Consider the following 27,046-nt stretch of genomic DNA (forward strand, 5'->3'; position numbering starts at 1 on the left):
TCCAGATTGGAATAAAGAGAGAGTACAGGGGGGAATATGGGACTGTTTAAACCCTTAATGGATAATACGGAAAATAGTCCAAGAAGTTTTATATTTGTTTTAGAGACTTTGGGAAAAAGTAGAAATAGTGTCTTGGAACTCAAACACCACACAAAAAAGAATTTTAACACTGAAGGAATAAAACTTCAGATACAAAAGTGTCCACTGGTTGGCTCAATCGTGAACAGAACTATGTCATTCTGGTTTCTTGCAGGTGAGAGATAACCTGTTCAAAAGAGTAAATGAAGACTGTCTAGTAAAGGGACTATTTATGTAGATATGAGAAGGGCTGAGGAAATCAAGAAGAGATGGTGGAGCACCCTGGGACCAGCAAGTGAGAGAAGCCTGGAGGAACAGTGGAAGGGAACTGTTAGCACAACCAGATGGGAACCAGAGCCCTGGACAAGAGGGTATCTGATAGGATTCAGGAACAGAGCTGCTCCCAGACTGTGGTATGGCAGGAGTGGGTGCTAGCGAATAGATAACCCCGTGCTCTCCTCTAACCTCCTGTCAGGGCTTCCTGCTGGTGAATCCCTCGCAGCGAGAGAGCAGGTGAACCCAACTGTTGAGTTCACGGTGGTTATATAGCCAGGAAGCAATGTTTAAGAGTGCATCTAGAGAGGGAAATTGAGAATATTCAGTACACCAGCAAAAACATGTGTTGTAACGATTTCTTATTGTAAGGCAAATTCTAGTCTAAGCTGTATGATGCTTACCTGACCTTATTTAACCAAACCCTGGGAATCCTAGTCAGATGTCTTTGGATATGAGGACTGTTTCATATCAAGTGTAGAATGGATTCAGTGAGATGTTCACATATACAGGCACACTTCCCCTGTATCTTTGCATGACTGCCTCTTCTTTATCATTGTCTTTCTTGGCTAATGGGCTTATGTATTTTTCTCAGAAAAATTTACACTCCTGAATACCCGTCTCCAATCATTCTTTTATGTAACTCTATTTAATTTTATTTTTAATGGATACTGCTCTCTGAACTTAGTATTATATATATATTTTTTTATTTCTTCCTCTTATCTAGTCTCTCTCCCACCTCACACCTCTATATGTCTCTAGAGGGCAGGAATCGGATGATCTATCTTCACCTGCTTTCTGAATGTGTAACCCAGGGAATAGAAGGGATTCAATAGAACACTGTTTAAATAATTCACTAGGAAATAAAATGGCTGTATAAGATTTTGTCCTGGATTGTACCTATGAGATAATAAAAAGGGGCCTGTTGAATATGACACAAGTCTCTTGCTCAGTAGCCTGCAGAGACAGATGAAGGTGTCATTTATCAAAATCAAGAATTGAGGGGGTGGAGCATATTATGGCTGGAGAATTAAGAATAGGAGGAAGATAACATGATATACATACTCAGCGGGGTACACTTGTGGGGCATGCAGTTATTTATGTCCAGTAGGTAGTTGAAAATGTGGACCTGGGAAAAGATCTTAATTTTAGATTTAGATTTAGAGGCCTTTGGTGTAAAGGGGTGGATGAACTCATAAATGGAATGAAATCTTGCAAGGAAATTATGCAGAGAAATGAGCAGGAGAATAAAAATGGAAGGGAAAAAGAAGCTGAGCTATACTGTTGCTACCAAAATTTATTGTGGAGTAGGGTAAAGTAATCCAATATTGGAAGGAAAATGTTACCACTACTTTTCAGATTCAACTATGTTCAGGAACACTGATGGGCTTAATTATATCCTTGAGAAGTTAGAGAATTCCTAAAAATTACTGACTCCTTGAGTAATTAGTTTTTCATACAAGGTGAAAATAAAATTAGAAACTTTATATTTGAAGAAATATGTCAACAATTATATTTCTCTTCTTCCTGTATACCCTCTACCCACAGTCAACATAGTACATCAGGTCTCTGTATTTGTATGACACTATACATGGTAAATCAAAAGCAGTATTATCAAGGAAAGGAAAGTTAACAAGAAAATATTTTACTTACTTGTACAAATAACACCAGCATGTAGTCCGACATCAGTGATGTGTTTGAATTCATCCCTAGATTATTTTTAGATCATTTCATATTGTCTCATACATGTTTCCTTTAAAATACAATTTCGCATTAAAAGCATTATCACTCAGTGATGCAGGCATCACCCCTTTGATGGCTTTCTCATTACCTTAGGTTGACTACTTTTCCATAGGGATGGTCTTGATCGCTGTCTCCCGTACAATGTCACGAACCTCCGTCCATAGTTCATCAGGCACTCTATCTATCAGATCTAGTCCCTTAAATCCACTGTATAAGCATAAGGGATTTGATTTAGTTCATACCCGAATGGTCTAGTGGTTTTTCCCCACTTTCATCAATTTCAGTCTGAATTTGGCAATAAGGAGTTCATGATCTGAGCCACAGTCAGCTCCCGGTCTTGTTTTTATTGACTGTGTAGAGCTTCACCATCTTTGCCTGCAAAGAATGTAATCAATCTGATTTCGGTGTTAACCATCTGGTGATGTCCATGTCTCTTGTGTTGTTGGAAGAGGGTGTTTGCTATGACCAGTGTGTTCTCTTGGCAAAACTCTATTAGCCTTTGCCCTGCTTCATTCCGTATTCCAAGGCCAAATTTGCCTGTTACTCCAAGCGTTTCTTGACTTCCTACTTTGGCATTCCAGTCCCCTATAATGAAAAGGACATCTTTTTTGGGTGTTAGTTCTAAAAGGTCTTGTAGGTCTTCATAGAACCGTTCAGCTTGAGCTTCTTCAGTGTTGCTGTTTGGGCCATAGACTTGGGTTACTGTAATACTGAATGGTTTGCCTTGGAAACAAACAGAGATCATTCTGTCATTTTTGAGACTGCATCCAAGTACTGCATTTTGGACTCTTTTGTTGACCATGATGGCTACCCCATTTCTTCTAAGGGATTCCTGCCCACAGTAGTAGATATAATAGTCATCTGAGTTTAATTCACCCATTCCAGACCATTTTAGTTCGCTGATTCCTAGAATGTTGATGTTCACTCTTGCCGTTAGAGAATTCCTAAAAATTACTGACTCCTTGAATAATTAATTTTTCATACTAGATGGAAATAAAATTAGAAAATTTATATTTGAAGAAATATGTCAACAATTATATTTCTTTTCTGCCTGTATACCCTCCACCCACAGTCAACATAATACATCAGATCTCTGCATGTGACTTCACATTCCAGGATGTCTGGCTCTAGGTGAGTGATCACACCATCATGATTATCTTTTATTGAGCCATCTTTGCATGAAATTTTCCCTTGGTATCTCTAATTTTCTTGAAGATATCTCTAGTCTTTCCCATTCTGTTGTTTTCCTCTATTTCTTTGCATTGATCACTGAGGAAGGCTTTCTTATCTCTCCTTTGGAAGAGAAGGCTATTCTTTGGAACTCTGCATTCAGATGCTTATATCTTTCCTTTTCTCCTTTGCTTTTCGCTTCTCTTCTTTTCACAGCTATTTGTAAGGCCTCCCCAGACAGCTATTTTGCTTCTTTGCATTTCTTTTCCATGGGAATGGTCTTGATCCCCATCTCCTGTACAGTGTCACGAACCTCCATCCATAGTTCTTCAGGCACTCTATCTATCAGATCTAGTCCCTTAAACCTATTTCTCACTTCCACTGTATAATCATAAGGGATTTGATTTAGGTCATACCTGAATGGTCTAGTGGTTTTCCCCGCTTTCTTCAATTTGAGTCTGAATTTGGCAATTAGGAGTTCATGATCTGAGCCACAGTCAGCTCCTGGTCTTGTTTTTGCTGACTGTATAGAGCTTCTCCATCTTTGGCTGCAGAGAATATAATCAATCTGATTTCAGTGTTGACCATCTGGCAATGTCCATGTGTAGAGTCTTCTCTTGTGTTGTTGGAAGAGGGTGTTTGCTATGGCCAGTGTGTTCTCTTGGCAAAACTCTATTAGCCTTTGCCCTGCTTCATTCTGTATTCCAAGGACAAATCTGCCTGTTACCCAGGTGTTTCTTGACTTCCTGCTTTTGCATTCCAGTCCCCTATAATGAAAAGGACATCTTTTTTGGGTGTTAGTTCTAAGAGGTCTTGTAGATCTTCATAGAACCGTTCAACTTCAGCTTCTTCAGTGTTACTGTTTGGGGCATAGACTTGGATTACCATGATATTGAATAGTTTGCCTTGGAAATGAACAGAGATCATTCTGTCATTTTTGAGATTGCATCCAAGTACTGCATTTTGGACTCTCTTGTCAACCATGATGGCTACTCCATTTCTTCTAAGGGATTCCTGTCCACAGTAGTAGATATAATGGTCATCTGAGTTAAATTCACCCATTCCAGACCATTTTAATTGCTGATTCCTAGAATGTCGGTGTTCACTCTTGCCATCTCTTGTTTGATCACTTCCAATTTGCCTTGATTCACGGACCTGACATTCCAGGTTCCTATGCAATATTGCTCTTTACAGCATCGGACCTTGCTTCTCTCACATTCTTGAGAGTCCCTTGGACTGCAAGGAGATCCAACCAGTCCATTCTAAAGGAGATCAGTCCTGGGTGTTCTTTGGAAGTTTCAGTTTTTGCTAAAACTGAAACTCCAGTACTTTGGCTACCTCATGTGAAGAGTTGACTCATTAGAAAAGACTCTGATGCTGGGAGGGATTGGGGGCAGGAGAAGAAGGGGACAACAGAGGATGAGATGGTTGGATAGCATCACCGACTCGATGGACATGGGTTTGAGTGAACTCCGGGAGTTGGTGATGGACAGGGAGACCTGGTATGCTGCAATTCATGGGTCACGAAGTGTCGGACACAACAGTGACTCTACTGAACTGAACTGAACTAGTTTGACTATTTCATGATGAATATACTTGAAATATCAAAATGGATAGGTAATTCTTACACCCAGTTTAAATTAAATTATAATAACCTGTAAGCTTTTATTCCAGTATGTTTGGAAATTAAGATCTCAATTATATGGCTCATTCAAGATAAACAATTCAGATGGAATTATGTTTACTATCTGATTGAACATAATGTTCTTCAGTAGTAGCTGTAAAGGAATCTATTATGTAGATGATATTCAGAAGGGATTTTTCTTTGTTCTGCTCATTCGACCATGCTAGCACACCTGTTTCTAATTTTGAAACCACCTATGATTACCTCCCAACATCAGTGTTGAAATAACATCATTAGTCAAGTTTTTTCTACTTACCCAAAAAGAAATATGAAAAATTTCTGCCATGACCAAGTTTTTTTTTTTAAAGCTTTCATTGTATTTTTCAAATCTCATTTTCCCATTGAGTCTAATTTTCTTTTTTTTTAAATACACAACTTTATTTTTTATTTTTTTAGTTTTTTATTTTTTAAATTTTAAAATCTTTAATTCTTACATGCATTCCCAAACATGAACCCCCCTCCCACCACCCTCCCCATAACATCTCTCTGGGTCATCCCCATGCCCCAGCCCCAAGCATGCTGTATCCTGCGTCAGACATAGACTGGCGATTCAATTCTTACATGATAGTATACATGTTAGAATGCCATTCATTTGGGAGTCTAATTTTCTTAATCCAGTAGTAATACCTCCCACAACTATACTTAGAAGATTTAGGGTAACTGACATCTGGGATAAATATATTGTATCTGAGAGATCATTTTTCAAGTACTTTGGTTTGAGATTGTTGGTTTATGTTTTTATAGCTGTTTGTGAAAGTGTATTCAACCATAGTTTTAACATAAATTGAAGCCTAACCTTGTACTTTGGGAAAACCTATATTCACAGAAATGAAAAGAAAATCAGTTTGTTTCTCTTAATTTATCTTTTAAAATGACATGTGCTATTTTTTATTTGATCTAAAATGTTACAATCAAAAACAGCATTAAAACTCATGAGTTTATTTTAGCATTAAGCAATAATATATATTTCCAGGCTCCTCTGTCCATGGGATTTCCCAGGCAATAATCTACTATTAGATGTGGACAAAGTAAAATAAAAACATAGTCATCTTATCAGACTAAAATTAAATACCAGAATCTAGTTAAATCCTTTTAAAAACATGCTTTTATGTATCAAATTTGATCACATTGTCGATAAAATAATGCACTTCTCCAAGCTGCCTGACAACATACTCTAGTTAGCCATTATGCAGATATTAACCTTAATCTTCTGATATCACCATGCCAATATGATTCTTATGTAGTAGCTAATGGTTAACTGCTCTAAAAAAATCTTATTGACCTCCATTGTGCTTCTCAAAGTCTAATTACTAAAAATATTTATTCTGAATGGAATAGGAAATGGCAGCCCACTGCACTATTCTTGCCTGGAGGATTCCATGGACAGATAAGCCTGGCATGCTATAGTCCATAGGGTTGCAAAGAGTTGGACACACGACTGAGCATGCACGCTCGCACACACACACACACACACACATTTGTTCTGAATTTTTATCAAACCTGTAGTGTTTTTTGTGATAAATGTTTACTTCATTTGAAATATTTTTATAGCTAAGGATTCTAGCATAGCTATAGGGTTTAGAACCTTGTTTTGGAGAAATTTCTAATTTTCTGAATTGTTTTGGTATTTTTTTAGACCTCATCTTCAGTGGGATGTTTGGTTCTAGGTCTTTGATCTCGAGGAGTCTGAGAACTAAAGAACTAATTTACATACTCAGTTAAAGTCTTTATTCTCTTCTAGGATATCTTTTACTTTCTATTTGCTTTCTATGCATTTTTCATAAAGATAATTATATACAGTAGCAGAGATACAAGAATTCCAGATAAATAAGCCCAACTTCTTTTGTTTGAAGGTGTCTAGGGGATATGCTTGTGTGCTAAGTTGCTTCAGTCCTGTCTGACTCTTTGTGACCCTATGGGCTGTAGCCCGCCAGGCTCCTCTGTCCATGGGATTCTCCAGGCAAGAATACTGGAGTGGGTCGCCATGGCCTTGTCCAGGGGATCTACCCGACCCAAGGATCAAACCCTCATCTTTTATGTTTCCCTCACTTGCAGGTAGATTCTTTTCTTTAGCACTAGCACCACCTGGGAAGCCCTGTCTAGGGGATAGACTAGAAATTCAGAGAGAAAATACTTTGTCAATCTGGAATTTAGATAAGTAAGGAAAATACCATCCTTTTTCTTCCTTTTGATGAAAGGCATACCTAAGTCTGCTTTACCTACATAAAACTTTTTGATTTCACACAAAGTTTTTTATAAAGTACTAAAAAGCAAATTTTATTTTGTCATTCATCATTAGATATACATGTAAAAATTTTGGAAAAAAGATTAAAAATTTGATGACAGACCATCATCAGAGACTATAACACAGACAATAGTTACAGGTAAGAAACTTTCTATATATTGGTGCACATATGGGGCAATTTAGGTAACTCAGACTATTACACTGGTAAGATTTATTTTTTCAGCTTAAACTATGACCAGAGTATAGAATGCATGAGGAGAAGTGACAGAAGATGTGGCTGGAAAGATTGTTCTCAGACTCTGAAGGGCTTTAGATGCCAGGAGCTTTGCGTTTTATTCTATAGGGAATAAGAAATCTCAGGAGATTTTAAAGAGAAATCAACATGATAAGTGATTTTTGAAAGATACATTTGAGGAGATGTGGACAAGAAGTGAAGGGGCAAACACTGGTCAGAAGGTTATCATAGCAGCCCAAAGGAGGGATTATGGGGCTCTGTATTATGTGTTAGCAATGAGTGCCTCTCACTTGTGTGCCAATGAGGGTCATTTCCAAGATGGAGTTGAGAGGGCTTGGGTATTATTTGACTGAGAGAAACCTGTGTAAGAGAAGAAAAAAATCTTGGCACGGTGTAGTAAATAGAACAAGAAACATTGGTAATAGAATAGGTGTTATTTTCTTTTTTAATTAAAAATTTTTGCAAGGGGTCTCTGGAGGAAGGAGAAAATAAATTAATTTCAAAGTATTAAATGGATGTAACTGAATACTAAGAAATTCAGGCATGAACCTAAGAGGGAAGGCAGAAACTGGAAGTGAGAATTTAAGAGTAACAGTTACATTACATAGGTAATATCAGAAACCACATCTGCCATAGAATCACGAGATAGAGTATTGTAACTCTCTTACCAAAAGGGAATATTGTATTAAAGAAGATTTAGGAAAAAAAATGATTTAAGGAAGTTGTTATTTAAATCGAAAAAGCCCAATTGCAAATAAAAGGATTTTGTAAAAAATGTTTTGAATTGTTCTAAGTGTAGATTGTTAAAAATAACTAAAGATGAATACTGAAGCAAAACCAAGATACCATGACTGAAATAAAATCTTTCTTATTCATAAACTTGATTACAATTTAATGTAATACCAGTTTGGTACTGCTTGGTTAAAACTGAAAGAATTTTCTGAGATGAAAAATATTATGCTATACATATGAAAACTAGTGACCAAAACAGTTATATCTGCAATCAGATTTTATGACCTCGAAGGAATATTACCTTTAAATTTTCATTTCAATCATATTAACAACAGAACTCAAAATTAAGTATTAGAAACCTATAGAAAAAAGACATCTATTTTTTTAATTTGCTATTTTTGGTCTGTAACTAAATAGTGTAGTGTTACATATAAGATTGCAGTTCAAAAGTGTTAGTTCTCAACCCTTGTTTGTAATTATAAAATGTTATGACCATCAGGAAGAGTTTGAAAGTAGATAGGTTTGCAGTGTAGTAGGTTACTTCTTGCCAGCCATGTATCTTTGTATATCAGGTGAAGGACTGTATTTTTTCTGAATTTTTCTTTAAGTCAATAGTTCTCAAGCATTTGTTGTTCATAAAATTATGTCTGTGTGTGTGTGTGTGTGTGTGTGTGTAAATATTACCACAGTTTGTTAACATAACCTGTCTGGGAACACTTTGTTCAAACTCTTGGTGAAAGCTCTCCTGCTATGACTTTGGTTTCTTAGGTTGGAAACAAAATCTATCTTCTCCGTTATTTCAGATCTTATCATTATAATATTTAGATTTTGTCAAAATATGTCTTCCATTGTTACCTTTCCTAGTGGGTTTGGCAGCATCTTTGCAAAGAGCCGTTTTCTCAATCTTCTGTGTTGGCATCTTGATCATTTGTGTGGCCAAGTGGAAACTGTGTGGATGCTCTTAACTATATAAAAGAAGTTACTGCCTGAGTGTTATTATATACATGAGTGAGTGTGTGTGTGTGTGTGTGTGTGTGTGTGTTTTGATGGCATCATAAATCACTTCTTATCATCGTGAGTAGTAAGCACATTTACATTCAGTGCAGACTGTTTTTCCTTACCAAGAAAGCAGTTTAAATTAGAGCTCTGGTTCTCTCGGATCTTTTTATGAATTTCACTGCAAATTCTTATCCACATGTGCTTAGTTCTGAAACACTTGCTATGAAGTGGAAGAAGAGACACTTTTAGAAGGTAGAGAGGTTTTCCAGCAGTTTATACATGAAATAAATTGCACTCCCGCGCATCATCCATAATTGAAGAGCAAAGAAAATTTAGAGCAGTAACTTAAGTAAAAATGCTACTATCATACAGACTACAAAGACCTTGTAAAGACAGGAGAAATCAAGCAACAATCTTAAAGGAAGTTCAAGTAAATTGATGCCTAAACGATATACATATTCTGCAGAGATAAACTTTTTTTTTTACCTTAAAAAAGCTCATCACTTGTACCTAGATCATCTCAATGATGAACTAAAAGTATAAATTCATGTTGATGCAAAATGCCTTTCATCTCCAATTGCTATAACAATGTAAGGTAAAGGAAAACAGAAGAAAAATATTACTGAATCAAGCAGAAAACTTTTTGCCATTTGCTGATAATATTTATAGGCAGAGAAAAGTTAATGAAAATATGCAGCATATTTAACAGATAGTGAAGAGTATAAGATCTAAGAAAAATTTAAGTTCTTGGGAAATATAAATGCAATGTTTTTGAAACCTATTGTCAAAAGTTGAGTAGAATCAGGCAAATTTAATTTTAAAAAAACATGTCTATATAAGATACATGTGTAAAGGATTCCTTTGGCATTTGAAGTGACTTAGGAATTCAGTCTATATTGTCCACATACCAGATCAGGTTCAGCAAACTCAAGTTTGCCCTGTCCAGTTTCTATAGGTAGAATACAAAGGATATGGGCCAATCTTCCCAAGCAGTGTGTGAATGAGAGGGTCACGAGCAAGCAATGCCTACTCTTCTAAATAATTTCCAGTCTTGCCCTCCATCTATAAGTAATTATCTGTCCTAGTCTAAGCCCAATTTTTCAAATTTGAATTGCAAACTTATATATATAAAGCAAATATCTATTGATAAGACCAGACCCTATTTAGAGAAGTCACCATAACTGTTTCATCTGTTGTATATTTTTAATCAAAAGAAATCTGAATCAAAACAATTCTGCATTGTCTCGTACAATGCTGGCAATGCTGGTGGTCATTTCATCATGTTGATGCATCACTTTTATGGAATTTTAAGAAAATTTGAACTATGTCCTATAAAATCTGGGATAGGATTTTTCAGGTTTCTGATGAATAAAATGTGTTTTATTGCCTAGATATTTAGTCTTGTAGGATATTAATTTATTCCTTTTTTAAAAATAATCTTCATAGCAACCTAGGGGGCAAGCTGTCAGCTTTGAAAACTTCAGGAGCTAATGATTATTAAAAGTTGCTTATAAAGATAAAATGTGACTCCAGGGGATATTTATTTTTTATGTCATTAGAATCTATGCTTCTTTGAAACTAATAATAGTAATCACTCATGTGAAAAACATGAATTAACTTTATATTAAACTTTTGCCCAAAATACACTGCTGAACAGATTCTATTGGGATTTTGATACTTTATATTTCTCAACATATAGTGGACTACCAAAACATTAATAGTGAAAATCTATGTTTGAATACAAATGACTCCCTACAAGGCCTATTTTGATTATTCATGGAATTAATTATCTGCCTGCTCAGTGCAGTTTCTGTGGCTTGGAATAACAGTTAATATTGAAAAGACTGAGGCACACTTAAAAAGTAGCACGTTTAATAATTCAAACTAATTTCATCACACAAAGAATTAGAGACAAAATATTGTGGGAGACAATGCCTTCTTCCTTCTCCCTTTCTAGTCATCTTTAAGAAACTTCTCCAATAGGTGTATTTATTGTCATTTTCCAAACCCAGAAAAATAAATTGGGAATGTATCACAGGAGCCACTAATTTTTTTAAACTAGAAACTCCAGTTTTATTACGTTGCCCAAGCTGTTTTCAACCAGGAAACTAGGAAGTTAACCTAATGGTGGAATTGTTTGAGGCTAGCCTCTTCTCAGTTAAAGTGAAAGTCGCTCAGTCATGTCTGACTCTTTGCAACCCCATGGACTGTACAGTCCGTGGAATTCTCCAGGCAAGAATACTGGAGTGGGTAGCCGTTCCCTTCTCCGGGGAATCTTCCCAACCCAAGGATCAAACCCAGGTTCTCTTACATTCCAGACCTATTTGCCAGCTGAGCCACCAGGGAAGCCCAGCCTCTTCTCTAGAACCTCAAAGTTGCTTTGAAGTATAGAATATTTTGCCTTCTTTCAAAGTTGCAATGGCTACATATCTCTACAGAAAAAATACTGCACAGCCCAGTGGTTTTCACTGTCCCAACGATTTCCAGTGTTGTCAGCCATATGCACATTTTTATGCAAGGGATTCCCCAGAACCATTCCCCGAATTCTGCATGACTGAATCACCTAATGAACAACTCCCGACCTCTCCTTCTCCCAGGCCCTTGCAACCACCATCCTACTTTGTTTCTGTGTGCTTGGCTAATTTATCTAAAATAAGGGGAGTTATGCAATGTTTATCTTTTGGTGATAGGCTTATTTCACTTAGCATTATATCCTCAAGATTCATTCATGTGGCAGGCTATGACAGGGTTTTCTTCTTTTCTTGAGACTGAATAATATTGCATTGTATTTATACACCATAATTTTTAGCTATTCATCTGTCAGCGGACATTTAGGCTACTTCCTTCTCTTTGCTATTGTGAACAACTCTCTTCATGTAAGTTTAAATTCAGTTGGAAATTGTAAGTTGCTCCATCTCCAATCTGTCTCACATTGTTACTTTGCTTTCCTTTTTTTAGTTTTCAGCAAAGTTGTTGAAAATGTACATATGTACTGATTTAATGTGGACTGTATTTTTCTTGTTCAGTGCAGATACGTAGATAACAATAAGATAGTCCTGTTCGAGAGGAAATAGTGTGGTGATTTGATACATAATGAAATGCTATTGTCATTGCAGGATGAGTCTGCTGCAACAGACAAACAGTGTAAACCGGAGGCAGCCCAGGGCACTTACTCAACCTCAGCTGTTTCAGGCTCCCAGGAGGTGTTGTACATCAACGGAAATGGGACCTACAGTTACCATAGTTACCGAGGGCTCGGAGGGGGCCTGCTAAATCTGAATGATGCATCTAGTAGTGGTGAGTCTTTATTGAAATTATGTTTTTCTGTCAATTTGTGGGCATTAAATTCCCTAAACTTGAGAGGGAAAAATGGAACGAAATGTTATAAGCAATAGTCAGTGCCAGTCTGCTGAAAACAAGACCATTTAACACATAATGTCTACCTGCCTACAAGGACATCTCCCTATTCCATTGCTGATTTTCTATATATATATGTAGCAGCACTATTAAGCAACTGAACAACTGGTGTTTTAAACTCAAAAATCTCAACTAGAGAAATAGCAGTTTTTTTTTTTTTTAACCAAATAGTCACACATTCTTTCTGTGAAGCTGTAATGTACTATTCGTCAAAAATAATGACACATTTTCTCAATGTTCAAAGAGGTTTTTAATTTGGAAAATTTGAGGTATGGGGAACTTTATTGATTTATTGAAACACTCACAGTTGTTTTAAGTAAGAAGATACAAACTGAAACAACACATAGAAACAAACCATGGATCTCTAGCCAAAAGCTTGTCAATGACAATGGTGGGTTCCACCAGCAGTGGTAAAATTTTAGGAATTTCTTGAGCTTATATACCAGAATAAACTCCATATGTGTAATATAAAGTCATACATCTATTAGGAATAATATACATGGGTGAATTTCCTATTACTGGGTTGTAGGAAAAGTTTTCCTAAACTATACTTAAAATCCAGGGAAAAATATGTTCTATCATATGTACACACACAACAAAATACATAAAGTAAAAATTAAATGATAAACTGTAAAATTACTAGCTACCAATACTACAAAGAGTTAATAGGCCAATACATGAAGGTCTTCTAAAAAGAAAGGAATACTCAAAACTACATATTTAATAAATAAGGCTATAAATATGAACATGCAATTCTCATAGAAAGCAATGCAAATGACCTTAAATCCAGGTATAGCTACTCAAACTCACTCACTTCTAGTAAGAGAAATACAGCTTCTATCTGTCAGATTAACGAAAGTCCAAATACCAAATATTTCTTTGACTAGGCTGTGGGAAATGAGTATATTTGCCTGTAGAAATGCAAGAAACTTGGAGTAAACTTGACAATATCTAACAAAATTGAATACTCATTTGCCATTTGACCCAGCAATTTCTTTAGGAATCTCTTGTTAGCAGTTTACTCGAAGACACACCGGCAAAAACACAAGACATATGCACTTGGCTATTTATTTGTTGCAGTGTTATTTATAAGTGCACAAAAAAAGCTTACCAATAAAAATGCCCATCAAGAGATGGCTAGTCAATTCAATTATACTGCATCCACATAAGAAAGTAACCTGAAGTTATAAAAAGTAAAGAAAAATAGCTTTATATACTCTCAATAATGAAAAATATTTATAGTATGCTGCTGCTGCTGCTGCTAAGTCGCTTCAGTACTGTCAGACTCTGTGTGACCCCATAGAAGGCAGGCCACCAGGCTCCCCCATCCCTGGGATTCTCCAGGCAAGAACACTGGAGTGGGTTTCCATTTCCTTCTCCAATGCATGAAAGTGAAAAGTGAAAGTGAAGTTGCTCAGTCATGTCTGACTCTTAGTGACCCCATGGACTGCAGCCTACCAGGCTCCTCCATCCATGAGAGTTTCCAGGCGAGAGTACTGGAGTGGGGTGCCATTGCCTTCTCCATATAGTATGCTAACATTCATTAAAGAATATATATAGAGAGACTGGAATGGAAAACGAACAGAATAAAGAAAGGACTATAAGCCAGAATTATTCTCTGGTTACAGTTGGTTGTGGGTTTTTCTTTTACTTTTTTTTGCTAACTTTGAATATTGTATTTTGTATTGGGATATAGCCAATTAACAATGTTGTGGTAGTTTCAGGTGAACAATGAGGGGACTCAGCCGTATATATATGTATATATACATGGAAGAGAATGGATACATGTATTTGTATGAATGAGTACACTTGGTTTTTATACTTTGTTTTTTAAATTTAACTGAAACAGTTTACATAATTATGGAACAGTCTGATCTGAAGAATCCCTAGTATTGAAAGAAAAATTATGCAAATGAACTTTATCTGTTTAATAAGTGGTTGACATAACCCCATAGAGAGGAACTTTTCCGAGTGATCTCAACAGTCATAATTTGATGCCACAGTGTGAAAGCTTATGATAAAACCTTAAACTATTTTCAGTAATCATATAATTATGTTGGAACTGTTGCTGTGTATTATAGTTAAGAACAAATTTGTAATTATGTTGGTGTCAGTGAAAGATGGAATTAACAGCAGCGGGCAAAGTAGATACAGATGTGAAATCAATAAATTGAAGCAAAAACTCCATAATTTTGTAGTTGAATCGGTAGTATAACTGAGAGTTCAGTGTAGTTTGGTTTTTAAAAGAAAAACATGCTTCCTATCTTTTCTGCTGAAAATGTGTGGAAACAAACACCAGTTTGAAATTTTGAACTTAGGCTTGGTGAGTTTTTAATATATTGGGGAGGTAATTGTATTGTTATAATACTATCAAATGGGTATATACTCTAGAAAATTACCTATCTTTACAATACTAGAAATATGCTCCCAGTGTCTCCTGGAATGATTCTGCTGGAAGGCTGGGGCTCTTTGGTCTGCCTTAGAATTAAAAGTCCTCCAAGGACAGAGTCACTGAACATTAGTCCGTATCAACTGACCTCCAGCTCAAAAGAGTGGTACCTGAAGTGGAAAAGAAAAAAAAGCAGCTTATTTTGAGGGGGAAGGTGGTTTCAAGTGTATATTCATTTTTTCAAAATCCAACTAGTGAGTCTTCTTAGCTGTTTTCAATGTTTATTTTTATTTGAACAACAAATCAGCAGGAAAGGGGAAGTCTAAGACCAGAAATGGAAAACATAAACAAAAGGTAAGGCTTCTTTTAGCCTATAAAGCTAGAAACAGTAACACTTCTTTTTAAATATTTTACATAGCAAGTGAAAATTGATAGGTAGCTCAGAACTTAACCACCAAATCAAAAAATTGGCAGGGGGGAGTAGTCACTAAAAGTAATAATGACATGATTTTTTGTCTTCTAGATTTAAAAAGATTATTCATTTATAAAATTAATTTATTGAACATTAATTAATAATACTAACTGCCACTTCTGAATCATTATGGTGTTTCCATGTAGTCTCTGTTTAATCCTTATACAATCCCATGAGATATATTCTGCAATTTGGGGGAAATTTTTTATAAAACTGAACTTGCCCCCACTTGAAAAAATCATGCCTATGTACCACTTCCTTTTTTTCTAATGTGATTGAAACCTATTTTGTGAGGCTCAGAGAAGATGAGCGACTTGCCCCAAATCCTTCCTTAGGGAAGGGAAGGGGCCAGAATTTGACAATCATTCTGACATCAGAGGCCACGTTGTAAACCACTGAGCTGGCAATCTGTAATGGAATATAATGGAAGCAAGGAAGGAAGGAAGTGACAGCCCCCGGTAAATACTAATCTACTTTCTCTGGAAACTCTCCCAGCCTGGAAATTTCATACAAATGAATGAATCAGTCATACAATATGTGGTCTTCTGTGTCTGGCTTCTTTCACTTAGTTGCTGTTTTCAAGGTACATCTATGTTAGAGCATGTATCAATGCTTCATTGTTTACTGCCAAATGATGTTCCATTCTGTGGATATGTCATATTTTGTTTAGCAATATCAATTGTTTAGTTCAGTTGACGGGCACTTGGTGTTTTCCACTTTGGGGTTACTGTGAATAATGCTGTTATACACATTTACATAAAACATTGTATATATATGTTATCAGTTATTTGGGGGAATACCTGAGAGTGGAATTTCTGGTACATACACGTGGTCCATGTTTAACATTTTAAAGAAGATACAGACTGAAAATGGGCTCTTTCAATTTTTAGAATGTCTTTCAACAAGTCACAGTATTTACAAACTTTGCACTTGTTTCATTAATTCTATTGCTAAGTATTCCCCTTTGTGATGCTATTATAGAAGGCATGTTTTCCTTAAAACATTACTTTATATATTTTCTATTATTTTGGAATAGTCTGTGAAGTAGTGATATTAATTCTTTAAGTATTTGATAGAATTTGATGATATCTGTGCCTGGGCTTTTCTGGAAGGATTTTGTTTCCTAAATCAATCTCTATTCACTTGTTAGAGGGCTACTTATATTGTCTCTTTCTTCTTTAAACTTCAGTTAGGTGGTTTGTATATTTCCAGGAGTTGATCCATTCACCAGAATTACCTATTTTATTGATACAAGTGTTCATAGTCTCCTTTTACAAACTTTTCATTTTTGTAAGGTCAGTAGTGATGCTGCTAATGTCATTTCTGATTCAAGTTGTCTAAGTGTTCTCTTTCTTCTTGGTGATTTTTGGTAAAGGTTTTGTCAGTTTTCTTGATCATTTCAAAGAGCAAGCATTTTTCATTGATTTTCTTTATGGCTTTTCTATTCTCTATTTCACTGATTTCTACTCCGCTATGTATTGTTTCCTTCACTTTGCTTACATTAAATTTAGTTTGCTCTTTGTTTCCAATGTCTTAACCTGAAAAGTTAAGACATTTATTTGAAGTCTTTTTTTTTTTTAATTTTTTTGTATATAGGTATTTGAAAGTGAAAGTCGCTCAGTCGTGTCTGACTCTTTGCGATTCCATGAACTGTAGCCTGCCCAGTTCCTCTGTCCGTGGAATTCTCCAGGCAAGAGTACTGGGATGGGTTATAGCTATAAATTGCCTTCTAGGCACTGCCTTACCTGTATTACAAAAGTTTTGGTATGTTGTGTTTTTGCTTTCATTCACCTCAAGTTCAGTTCAGTTCAGTTGCTCAGTCGTGTCCGACTCTTTGTGACCCCATGAATCGCAGCACACCAGGCTTCCCTGTCCATCACCAACTTCCGGAATTCACTCAGACTCACGTCCATCGAGTCCGTGATGCCATCCAGCCATCTCATCCTGGGTCGTCCCCTTCGCCTCCTGCCCCCAATCCCTCCCAGCATCAGAGTCTTTTCCAATGAGTCAATTCTTCACATGAGGTGTCCAAAGTACTGGAGCTTCAGCTTTAGCATCATTCCTTCCAAAGAAATCCCAGGGTTGATCTCCTTCAGAATGGACTGGTTGGATCTCCTTGCAGTCCAAGGGACCCTCAAGAGTCTTCTCCAACAAAGTATCTTGTAATTTCCTTTATCATTTTTTCGATTCATTGATTATTTACACATACGTTGTTTAATTGCCACATAATTGTGAATTTCCCAAATTTCTGTCAATGACTGAAAATTTTCAGTCCTTTTAAGTTTACTGAAGCTTGCTTAATGATCCAGATTATGGTCTATCCTAGAGAATGTTCCATATGTTCCTGAGAAGTATGTATATTCTAACGCTGGTAGTAGGATATTTTGTAAATATGTAGTAGGCCTAGTTGGGTTACAGTGTTGAAGTCTTCCATATTCTTGTTGACCATCTGCCTAGTTTTTATATCCATTATTGAAAAAATTGGTATTGAGATCTCCAACTCCTGTCATTGAATTATTTACTTCTGCCTTCAATTCTGCCAGTTCTGTCTCATTCACTTATCACTTAGTCATTATGTACGTATATTGCTTATACTGCTTTCCAGGTGGCTCAGTGGTAAATTCTGCCTGCCAATGCAGGAGACACGGGTTGGATCCCTGGGTGGGGAAGAAGGAGAAGGAAATGGCAACCCACTCCACTATTCTTGCCTGGGAAATCCCATGGTCAGAGGAGCCTGCCAGGCTACAGTCCATAGGGTCTCAGAGAGTCAGACACAACTCACACACACACACACACACACACACACACACACATTGTTTATATTATTATATCTTCCTGACAGACTGATGCTTTCTCATTGTAAAATATTCCTCTTTTTATCTAAAAACTTTATAAAAGTCTATTTTGCCTAATATTAATTACTGATGTAATATCAGGAAAAGAGAATGATAACTTAGATTATTGTGGTGATACTAAAAATGAAGAGAAGTGGCCAAAACTTTGGGCATGGAAATGACATATAGAAGAATATAGAAAAAATGTTTACCTCTACTCAAACACAACCAAAATAATTTATCTTTACTCCCTAGGTGGCAAAATAATTGTGGGAGCCCAATGCCAAATGAAAATGTGGGGCCTCGTATTTAAGAATGAAGAATTTCAAGACGGTAACAGCAGAGCATTAAACAAAGCATGAGACACTTTTGAGCACAATCCTGTGGGACTATATATTTCCTGTCCCATTTTATTCCTTTGATTTATTCAGCAAGTTGGAGGAAGCATCATGTTTTCATAAAAAAGGCAGGGAGCTACTGGTAAAGAGAAAGATGCTATATACAGTGAGGGAAAAGATTCAAGACACAAGTGAGAATATTTTTGGAGAGTTTTTTTGAGAAGAGAGAACGTTGAAGGAACTGCCAATCAAGAGTAAAACTTGAGAGGGAAATTAAAGGGAAAAATGCTGCTATGGATTATTAATTAGCAGGACTCCAAAAGTTTTCTTGCCTTTCTACTCATTCTCCACAGAGAAATCAGGGTAATCTTTAAGGAAAGGAAAACCTGATCACATCACTTCAATATCTAAAACCCTTCTATAGGCTCTCGTTCTTAGAAAAATGATATTAGCTAGCTCTTCATGCCTCAGGATCTTCTCTCCTGAAGTTTTCTTTGATCATTTTTTACTCCCACATTTCTCATTTATTGCTCATTTTTAAAATCCTGAACTCTGCAGGTCTAGATCAGGTACAATCATAACTCTAATAGCATCCTGAATTCGTCCCTTGAAGCATGTACCACAGAGCACGTAAACATATACATACATGTGTAATCACAATATGCTGTTATTAAATCCCCAGTTGTATGGTTCAGTGATGGTCAAAAGCCACATAGGAAATCTGGTATAGGTTCCAGGTATGCAGCCATACAAGCAAGCAGTTCTTCTCAATTCAGTTCAATTGCTCAGTTGTGTTCGACTCTTTGAAGCCCCAGGGACAGTTTTCATAGAAAGCAGTTTTATTAGAAAATGATTTCCATAAATTTGCCACTTGAATATAGATACTATGGTGCTATGATGAGGTTATCAGTTCAGTTCAGTGCTCAGTCATGTCTGACTCTTGGCAACCCCATGGACTCAGCACACCAGGCCTCAACTCCCATGCCATCAACTCCCGGAACTTGTTCAAACTGACGTCCATTGAGTCAGTGATGCCATCCAACCATTTCATCCTCTGTCGTCCTCTTCTCCTCCTGCCTTCAATCATTCCCAGCATCAGGGTCTTTTCAAATGAGTCAGTTCTTTGCATCAGGTGGCTAAAGAATTGGAGCTTCAGCATCAGTCCTTACAGCGAATATTCAGGACTGATCTCCTTTAGGATGGACTGGTTGGATCTCCTTGCAGTCCAAGGGACTCTCAAGAGTCTTCTCCAACACCCCAGTTCAAAAGCAGCAATCCTTCTGCACTCAGCTTTCTTTATGGTCCGACTCTCACATCCATACATGCCTACTGGAAAAACCACAGCTTTGACTAGATGGACTTTTGTTGGCGAAGTAATGCCTCTGCTTTTTAATATGCTGTCTAGGTGGGTCATAACTTTTCTTCCAAGGAGCAAGCATCTTTTCATTTCAGGGATGCAGTAACCATCTGCAGTGATTTTGGAGCCCAAGAAAATAAAGTCTGTCACTATTTCCATTGCTTCCCCTTTTATTTGCCATGAGGTGATGGAACCAGGTGCCATGATCTTCATTTCTTTTGCATGCTGAGTTTTAAGCCAGTTTTTTCACTCTCTTTTTTCACTTTCATGAAGAGGCTCTTTAGTTCCTGTCTTCTTTCTGCCATAAGGGTGGTGTCATCTGCATATCTGTGGTTTCTGATATTTCTCCTGGCAATCTTGATTCCAATTTGTGCTTCAAATAGCCTGGCATCTTTCAAGATGTACCCTGCATATAAGTTAAATAGTCAGGGTGACAATATACAGCCTTTCCCAATTTGCAACCAGCCTGTTGTTCCATGTCCAGTTCTAACTGTTGCTTCTTGACCTGCATACAGATTTCTCAGGAGGCAGGTAAGGTGGTCTAGTATTCCCATCTCTTCAAGAATTTTCCAATTTGTTGTGATCTCCTGCAGTCCATGGAGTTGCGAAGAGTCGGACACGGCTGAGCAACTTCACTTTCATGCATTGGAGAAGGAAATGGCAACCCACTCCAGTATTCTTGCCTGGAGAATCCAGGGATGGGGGAGCCTGATGGGCTGCCATCTATGGGGTCACACAGAGTTGGACACGACTGAAGCAACTTAGCAGCAGCAGCAGCACACAGACAAAGGCTTTGGCTTAGTCAATAAAGCAGAAGTATATATTTTTCTGGAAGTCCCTTGCTTTTTCTATGTTTGAAATTTTATCTCTGGTTCTTTGCCTTTTCTAAATCCAGCTTGAATGACTAGCTTGTCTTTAAGTCTCCCCACAAAAAAGCTTCACCACCATAGAATGATAAAATCTAAATATACTTGAGAAATAATTTGATAACCACCTCCTTATTATTTAGGAGCCATGCTGTGTGGGGCCACCCAAGACGGGCAGGTCATGGTGGAGAGGCTTGACCGAATGTGGTCCACTGGAGAAGGGAATGGCAAACCACTTCAGTATTCTTGCCTTGAGAACCCCATGAACAGTATGAAAAGGCAAAATGATAGGATACTGAAAGAGGAATTCCCCAGGTTGGTAGGTGCCCAGTATGCTACTGGAGATCAGTAGAGAAATAACGCCAGAAAGAATGAAGGGATGGAGCCAAAGCAAAAACAATACCCAGTTGTGGGTGTGACTGGCGATAGAAGCAGGGTCCAATGCTATAAAGAGCAATATTGCATAGGAACCTGGAATGTCAGGTCCATGAATCAAGGCAAATTGGAAGTGGTCAAACAAGAGATGGCAAGAGTGAACGTCGACATTCTAGGAATCAGCGAACTAAAATGGACTGGAATAGGTGAATTTAACTCAGATGACCATTGTATCTACTACTATGGGCAGGAATCCCTTAGAAGAAATGGAGTAGCCATCATGGTCAACAAAAGAGTCCAAAAATGCAGTACTTGGATGCAATCTCAAAAATGACAGAATGATCTCTGTTCGTTTCCAAGGCAAACCATTCAATATCATAGTAATCCAAATCTATGCCCCAACCAGTAACACTGAAGAAGCTGAAGTTGAACGGTTTTATGAAGACCTACAAGACCTTTTAGAACTAACACACAAAAAAGATGTCCTTTTCATTATAGGGGACTGGAATGCAAAAGTAGGAAGTCAAGAAACACCTGGAGATAACAGGCAAATTTGGCCTTGGAAAGCAGAATGAAGCAGGGCAAAGACAAATAGAGTTTTGCCAAGAGAACGCACTGGCCATAGCAAACACCATCTTCCAACAACACAAGAGAAGACTCTACACATGGACATCACCACATGGTTGACACCGAAATCAGATTGATTATATTCTTTGCAGCCAAAGATGGAGAAGCTCTATACAGTCAGCAAAAACAAGACTGGGAGCTGACTGTGGCTCAGATAATGAACTCCTTATTGCCAAATTCAGACTGAAATTGAAGAAAGTGGGGAAAACCACTAGACCATTCAGGTATGACCCAAATCAAATCCCTTATGACTATACAGTGGAAGTGAGAAATAGATTTAAGGGACTAGATCTGATAGAGTGCCTGATGAACTATGGACAGAGGTTTGTGACATTGTACAGGAGACAGGAATCAAGACCATCCCCATGGAAAAGAAATGCAAAGAAGCAAAATAGCTGTCTGGGGAGGCCTTACAAATAGCTGTGAAAAGAAGAGAAGGGAAAAGCAAAGGAGAAAAGGACAGATATAAACATCTGAATGCAGAGTTCCAAAGAATAGCAAGGAGAGATAAGAAAGCCTTCCTCAGTGACCAATGCAAAGAAATAGAGGAAAACAACAGAATGGGAAAGACTAGAGATATCTTCAAGAAAATTAGAGATATCAAGGAAAAATTTCTTGCAAAGATGGACACAGTAAAGGACAGAAATGGTATGGACCTAACAGAAGCAGAAGATATTAAGAAGAGGTGGCAAGAATACACAGAAGAACTGTACAAAAAAGATCTTCATGATCAAGATAATCACGATGGTGTGATCACTCACCTAGAGCGAGACATCCTGGAATGTGAAGTCAAGTGGGCCTTAGAAAGCATCACTACAAACACAGCTAGTGGAGGTGATGGAATTCCAGTTGAGCTATTTCAAATCCTGAAAGATGATGCTGTGAAAGTGCTGCACTTAATATGCCAGCAAGTTTGGAAAACTCAGCAGTGGCCACAGGACTGGGAAAGGTCAGTTTTCATTCCAATCCCAAAGAAAGGCAATGACAAAGAATGCTCAAACTACTGCACTTTGGCACTCATCTCACACACTAGTAAAGTAATGCTCAAAATTCTTCAAGCCAGGCTTCAGCAATACGTGAACCGTGAATTTCCAGATGTTCAAGCTGGTTTTAGAAAGCCAGAAGAACCAGAGATCAAATTGCCAACATCCGCTGGACCATGGAAAAAGCAAGAGAGTTCCAGAAAAATATCTGTTTCTGCTTTATTGACTATGCCAAAGCCTTTGACTGTGTGGATCACAATAAACGGTGGAAAATTCTGAACAAGATGGGAATACCAGACCACCTGACCTGCCTCTTGAGAAACCTGTATGCAGGTCAGGAAGCAACAGTTAGAACTGGACATATAGCAACAGCTGCTGCTGCTGCTGCTAAGTCGCTTCAGTCGTGTCTGACTCTGTGCGACCCCATAGATGGCAGCCCACCAGGCTCCCCCGTCCCTGGGATTCTCCAGGCAAGAACACTGGAGTGGGTTGCCATTTCCTTCTCCAATGCATGAAAGTGAAAAGAGACAGTGAAGTCGTTTAGTTGTGTCTGACTCTTAGCAACCCCATGGACTGCAGCCTACCAGGCTCCTCCATCCATGGGATTTTCCAGGCAAGATTACTGGAGTGGAGTGCCATTGCCTTCTCTGATAGAGCAACAGACTGGTTCCAAATAGGAAAAGGAGTACGTCAAGGCTGTATATTGTCACCCTCCTTATTTAACTTCTATGCAGAGTACATCGTGAGAAATGCTGGGCTGGAAGAAGCACAAGCTGGAATCAAGATTTCCAGGAGAAATATCAATATCCTCAGATATGCAGATGACACCACCCTTATGGCAGAAAGTGAAGAGGAACTAAAAAGCCTCTTGATGAAAGTGAAAGAGGAGAGTGAAATAGTTGGCTTAAAGCTCAACATTCAGAAAACTAAGATCATGGCATCTGGTCCCATCACTTCATGGGAAATAGATGGGGAAACAGTGGAAACAGTGTCACACTTTATTTTTCTGGGCTCCAAAATCACTGCTAATGGTGATTGCAGCCATGAAAAGACACTTACTCCTTGGAAGAAAAGTTATGACCAACCTAGATAGCATATTCAAAAGCAGAGACATCACTTTGCCAACAAAGGTCCATCTAGTAAACAGTATGGTTTTTCCAGTGGTCATGTATAGATGTGAAAGTTGGACTGTGAAGACAGCTGAGTGCTGGAGAATTGATGCTTTTGAACTGTGGTGTTGGTAAAGACTCCTGAGGGTCCCTTGGACTGCAAGGAGATCCAACCAGTCCATTCTAAAGGAGATCAGTACAGGTTGTTCTTTGGAAAGAATGATGCTAAAGCTGAAACTCCAGTACTTTTGCCACCTCATGCGAAGAGTTGACTCATTGGAAAAGACTCTGATGCTGGTAGGGATTGGGGCCAGGAGGAGAAGGGGACGACAGAGGATGAGATGGCTGGTTGGTATAGCTGGCTCAATAGATGTGAGTTTGAGTGAACTCCGGGAGTTGGTGATGGACAGGGATGCCTGGCATGCTGCAATTCGTGGAGTTGCAAAGAGCTGGACACAACTGAGCAACTGAACTGAAGAAAGAAAAACAGGTCAGGAAAGACAGCTGACTTGCTCAAGGTCATACATGTTGACTTTTTGGATATTTAGTTAATGCATCTTTTGACTTTTTGTATAATGAGATAAAATTCTCTTTGAAAAGTAAAGTTAGTTGTTCAGTTGTGTCGATTCTTTGCAGCCTCAAGGACTGTAGTTTGCCAGTCTCCTCTGTCCATGGAATTCTCTAGTCAAGAATACTAGAGTGGGTTGCCATGCTCACTCCAGTGGATCTTCCGAACCCAGAGATCGAACCCAGGTGTCCGCATTGCAGGCAGATTCCTTACTGTATGAAGCCCCAAAGGTCTCTTTAGAATATAGCAAAGAATAACTTTGAACAATTCAGATTGTGTGTTACTGAGAAGGAACACGAGTAGCAGAATATTCAGAATGGCCTGCAGCAAAAACGAGATGGCTTCCTTTGAGCCTTGGCCTTGGGCTGAGCACAATTGAGTGAGGGGAGCAAAGACTAGTCTAGACTTTAGACTTAAACAGCTTTAGACTTAAACCAAAAAGAGTTTCTCTAGCTCACATTTGACAAAGGTCTCTAGCTATAGTGATGATAGCAAAGCAAATGGTTGATTTCATTTTGTGAACGAGCTTTAAATAACATTTATTCTCAAAAAACACATTCTGCCTGTAACCCTGGTATTCGCTGCTGCTGTTTTTATTTTTTTTAGTTTTTGCTTGTTTTAACCACAGGAGGGCACCAAGATTGATCAGACCTGCAAATGCCTTTATTTGGGGCTTTCTTCATAAATTCTGGGAACCCCATGCATTCTGAATTTTAAAACGGTAATATCTTTAGCTTGTTTTTTCATATGTAAGACATCAGAATAGTCATTCCCTGTAACAGATTTGGAACTGTGGAGAAAGAAACTACATACATATACATAAATCTGGAGATCTAAAAAGGCATAGCAGCAAATTAGCATTATATGAGATGCCAACATCATATCTGATGGCTGACAACTCCAGTTAATCTAAGTTTGAGAATACTTAATTTTAGAATTTGTAGAGATCCTCCAAAATGTCTGGAAGAAAGCAACAACTTTCAAGAGACCAACTTGAAGTAGCTATACATCTGACTTAACTTATAAAGGAATTCAAACCATTAATGGAGAAACCATTAACGGAGAAACCATTAACGGAGAAACTGGGAGGTAACTTGAGTTGGTAGCATAAATAGGACGACAGAGTTTAAAAGAGATACAATATTTGCAAAACCTGTGTTTGTTTGAAGTATAAATACTCTAGTGTTGAATTAGTCTCTTCTGTACAATGAAGTGAATCAGCTGTATGTGTACATATATCCCCTCCATCTCGGACCTCCCACCCATCTAGGTCATCACAGAGCTGCAAGCTGAGCTCCGTGTGCTATACAGCAAGTTCCCAATAGGTGCCTGTTTTAGCCATGGTGGAGTATGTACATCAATCCCGTCTCCCAATTCAAAAGTAATAGGAACATAAACCCTACAAGTTATATATTATGTTCAAGAAGAATGTAAAGGCAAAGGAATGAATAGGATACTTTTAACAACATTTAGATTTAATTAAAAAAAATTTTTTTTTTTACTTTACTTTACAATACTGTATTGGTTTTGCCAGATTTAATTTAACAAGTATTTTTGGATTCTCATGTTCAATTCACTGTATTAAGTGCTTTCTTTGCTTGGACTGCTATAACAAAAATTTCATAGACTGGGTAGCTTAAACAACAAACATTTATTTCTCACAGTTCTGCAGGCTGTGAAGTCCAGGCTTAAGGTGCTGGCACGTTTATTGTCTGGTGAGAGCCTGCTTTCTGGTCCACAGAGGACCATCTTTTCACTGTTCCTCTTTCACATAGTGGAGGGATGAGGGAGCCCTCTGAGATCTTTTCCTTATAAGGGCGCTAATTCCATTCATGAGGCCTCTACCCTCATGACCTAATCAGCTCCCAAATGCCCCACCATCTACTGCCATCTCTTGTGATTTCAGCAAATGAATTTGGCAGGGAGGGGAATGTAAACATGCCATCTATAGCAGGCACATTAAGAGAAAAAAGAGTTGAATAAGGCAGAATCTCTGACGTTAAGATCAAAAAATAAAACATTCCTTTTCCTCGTGTCTGAATGTCAAAATTCTTTAATTCATTTTTTTATAGAAACCCATTTTTATCATGGTGAAATTCACATAAGATTAACTGTTTTTTAAATTAATTTTTATTGGAGTATAATTGCTTTACAACATCGTGTTAGTTTCTACTGTACAGCAAAGTGAACCAGCCACACATACACATATATTCCCTCCCTTTTGGGTTTCATTCCAATACAGGTCACTTCGGTGCTTTTAAGTAGGCTTCCCTGGGCTATACAGTATGTTCTCATTAGTTATCTGTTTTATGCTTGGTATCAATCATGTATACTTGTCAATCCCAATCTCTCAATTCATCCGACCCCCCCATCTCCTTTACCCCTTGCTATCCATATATTTATTTCTACCCCTGTGTCTCTCTTTCTGCTTTGCAGATAAGATCATCTATACCATTTTTTCTAGATTCCATATATATGCATTAGTATACAAGATTTTTTTTTTCTCTTTCTGACTAACTTCTCCCTGTATGACACTCTAGGTTCATCCATGT

At 37.7% G+C, this 27,046-nt stretch overlaps 1 protein-coding gene across 7 annotated transcripts in view; it reads left to right on the forward strand.

The window, feature by feature from the left end:
* NOL4 (nucleolar protein 4) overlaps window positions 1–27,046 on the forward strand; it is a 460,596-nt gene that overhangs the window by 370,093 nt on the left and 63,457 nt on the right. For all 7 annotated transcript variants that reach the window (XM_069568799.1, XM_069568797.1, XM_069568800.1 and 4 more), the window contains one exon: window positions 12,276–12,456. In XM_069568799.1, coding sequence (XP_069424900.1) covers window positions 12,276–12,456 — 181 coding nt within the window. The remainder of the gene's footprint in view (window positions 1–12,275; window positions 12,457–27,046) is intronic.

This window comes from Ovis canadensis, chromosome 23 (assembly GCF_042477335.2).
Source record: "Ovis canadensis isolate MfBH-ARS-UI-01 breed Bighorn chromosome 23, ARS-UI_OviCan_v2, whole genome shotgun sequence".
Lineage (NCBI taxonomy): Eukaryota > Metazoa > Chordata > Mammalia > Artiodactyla > Bovidae > Ovis > Ovis canadensis.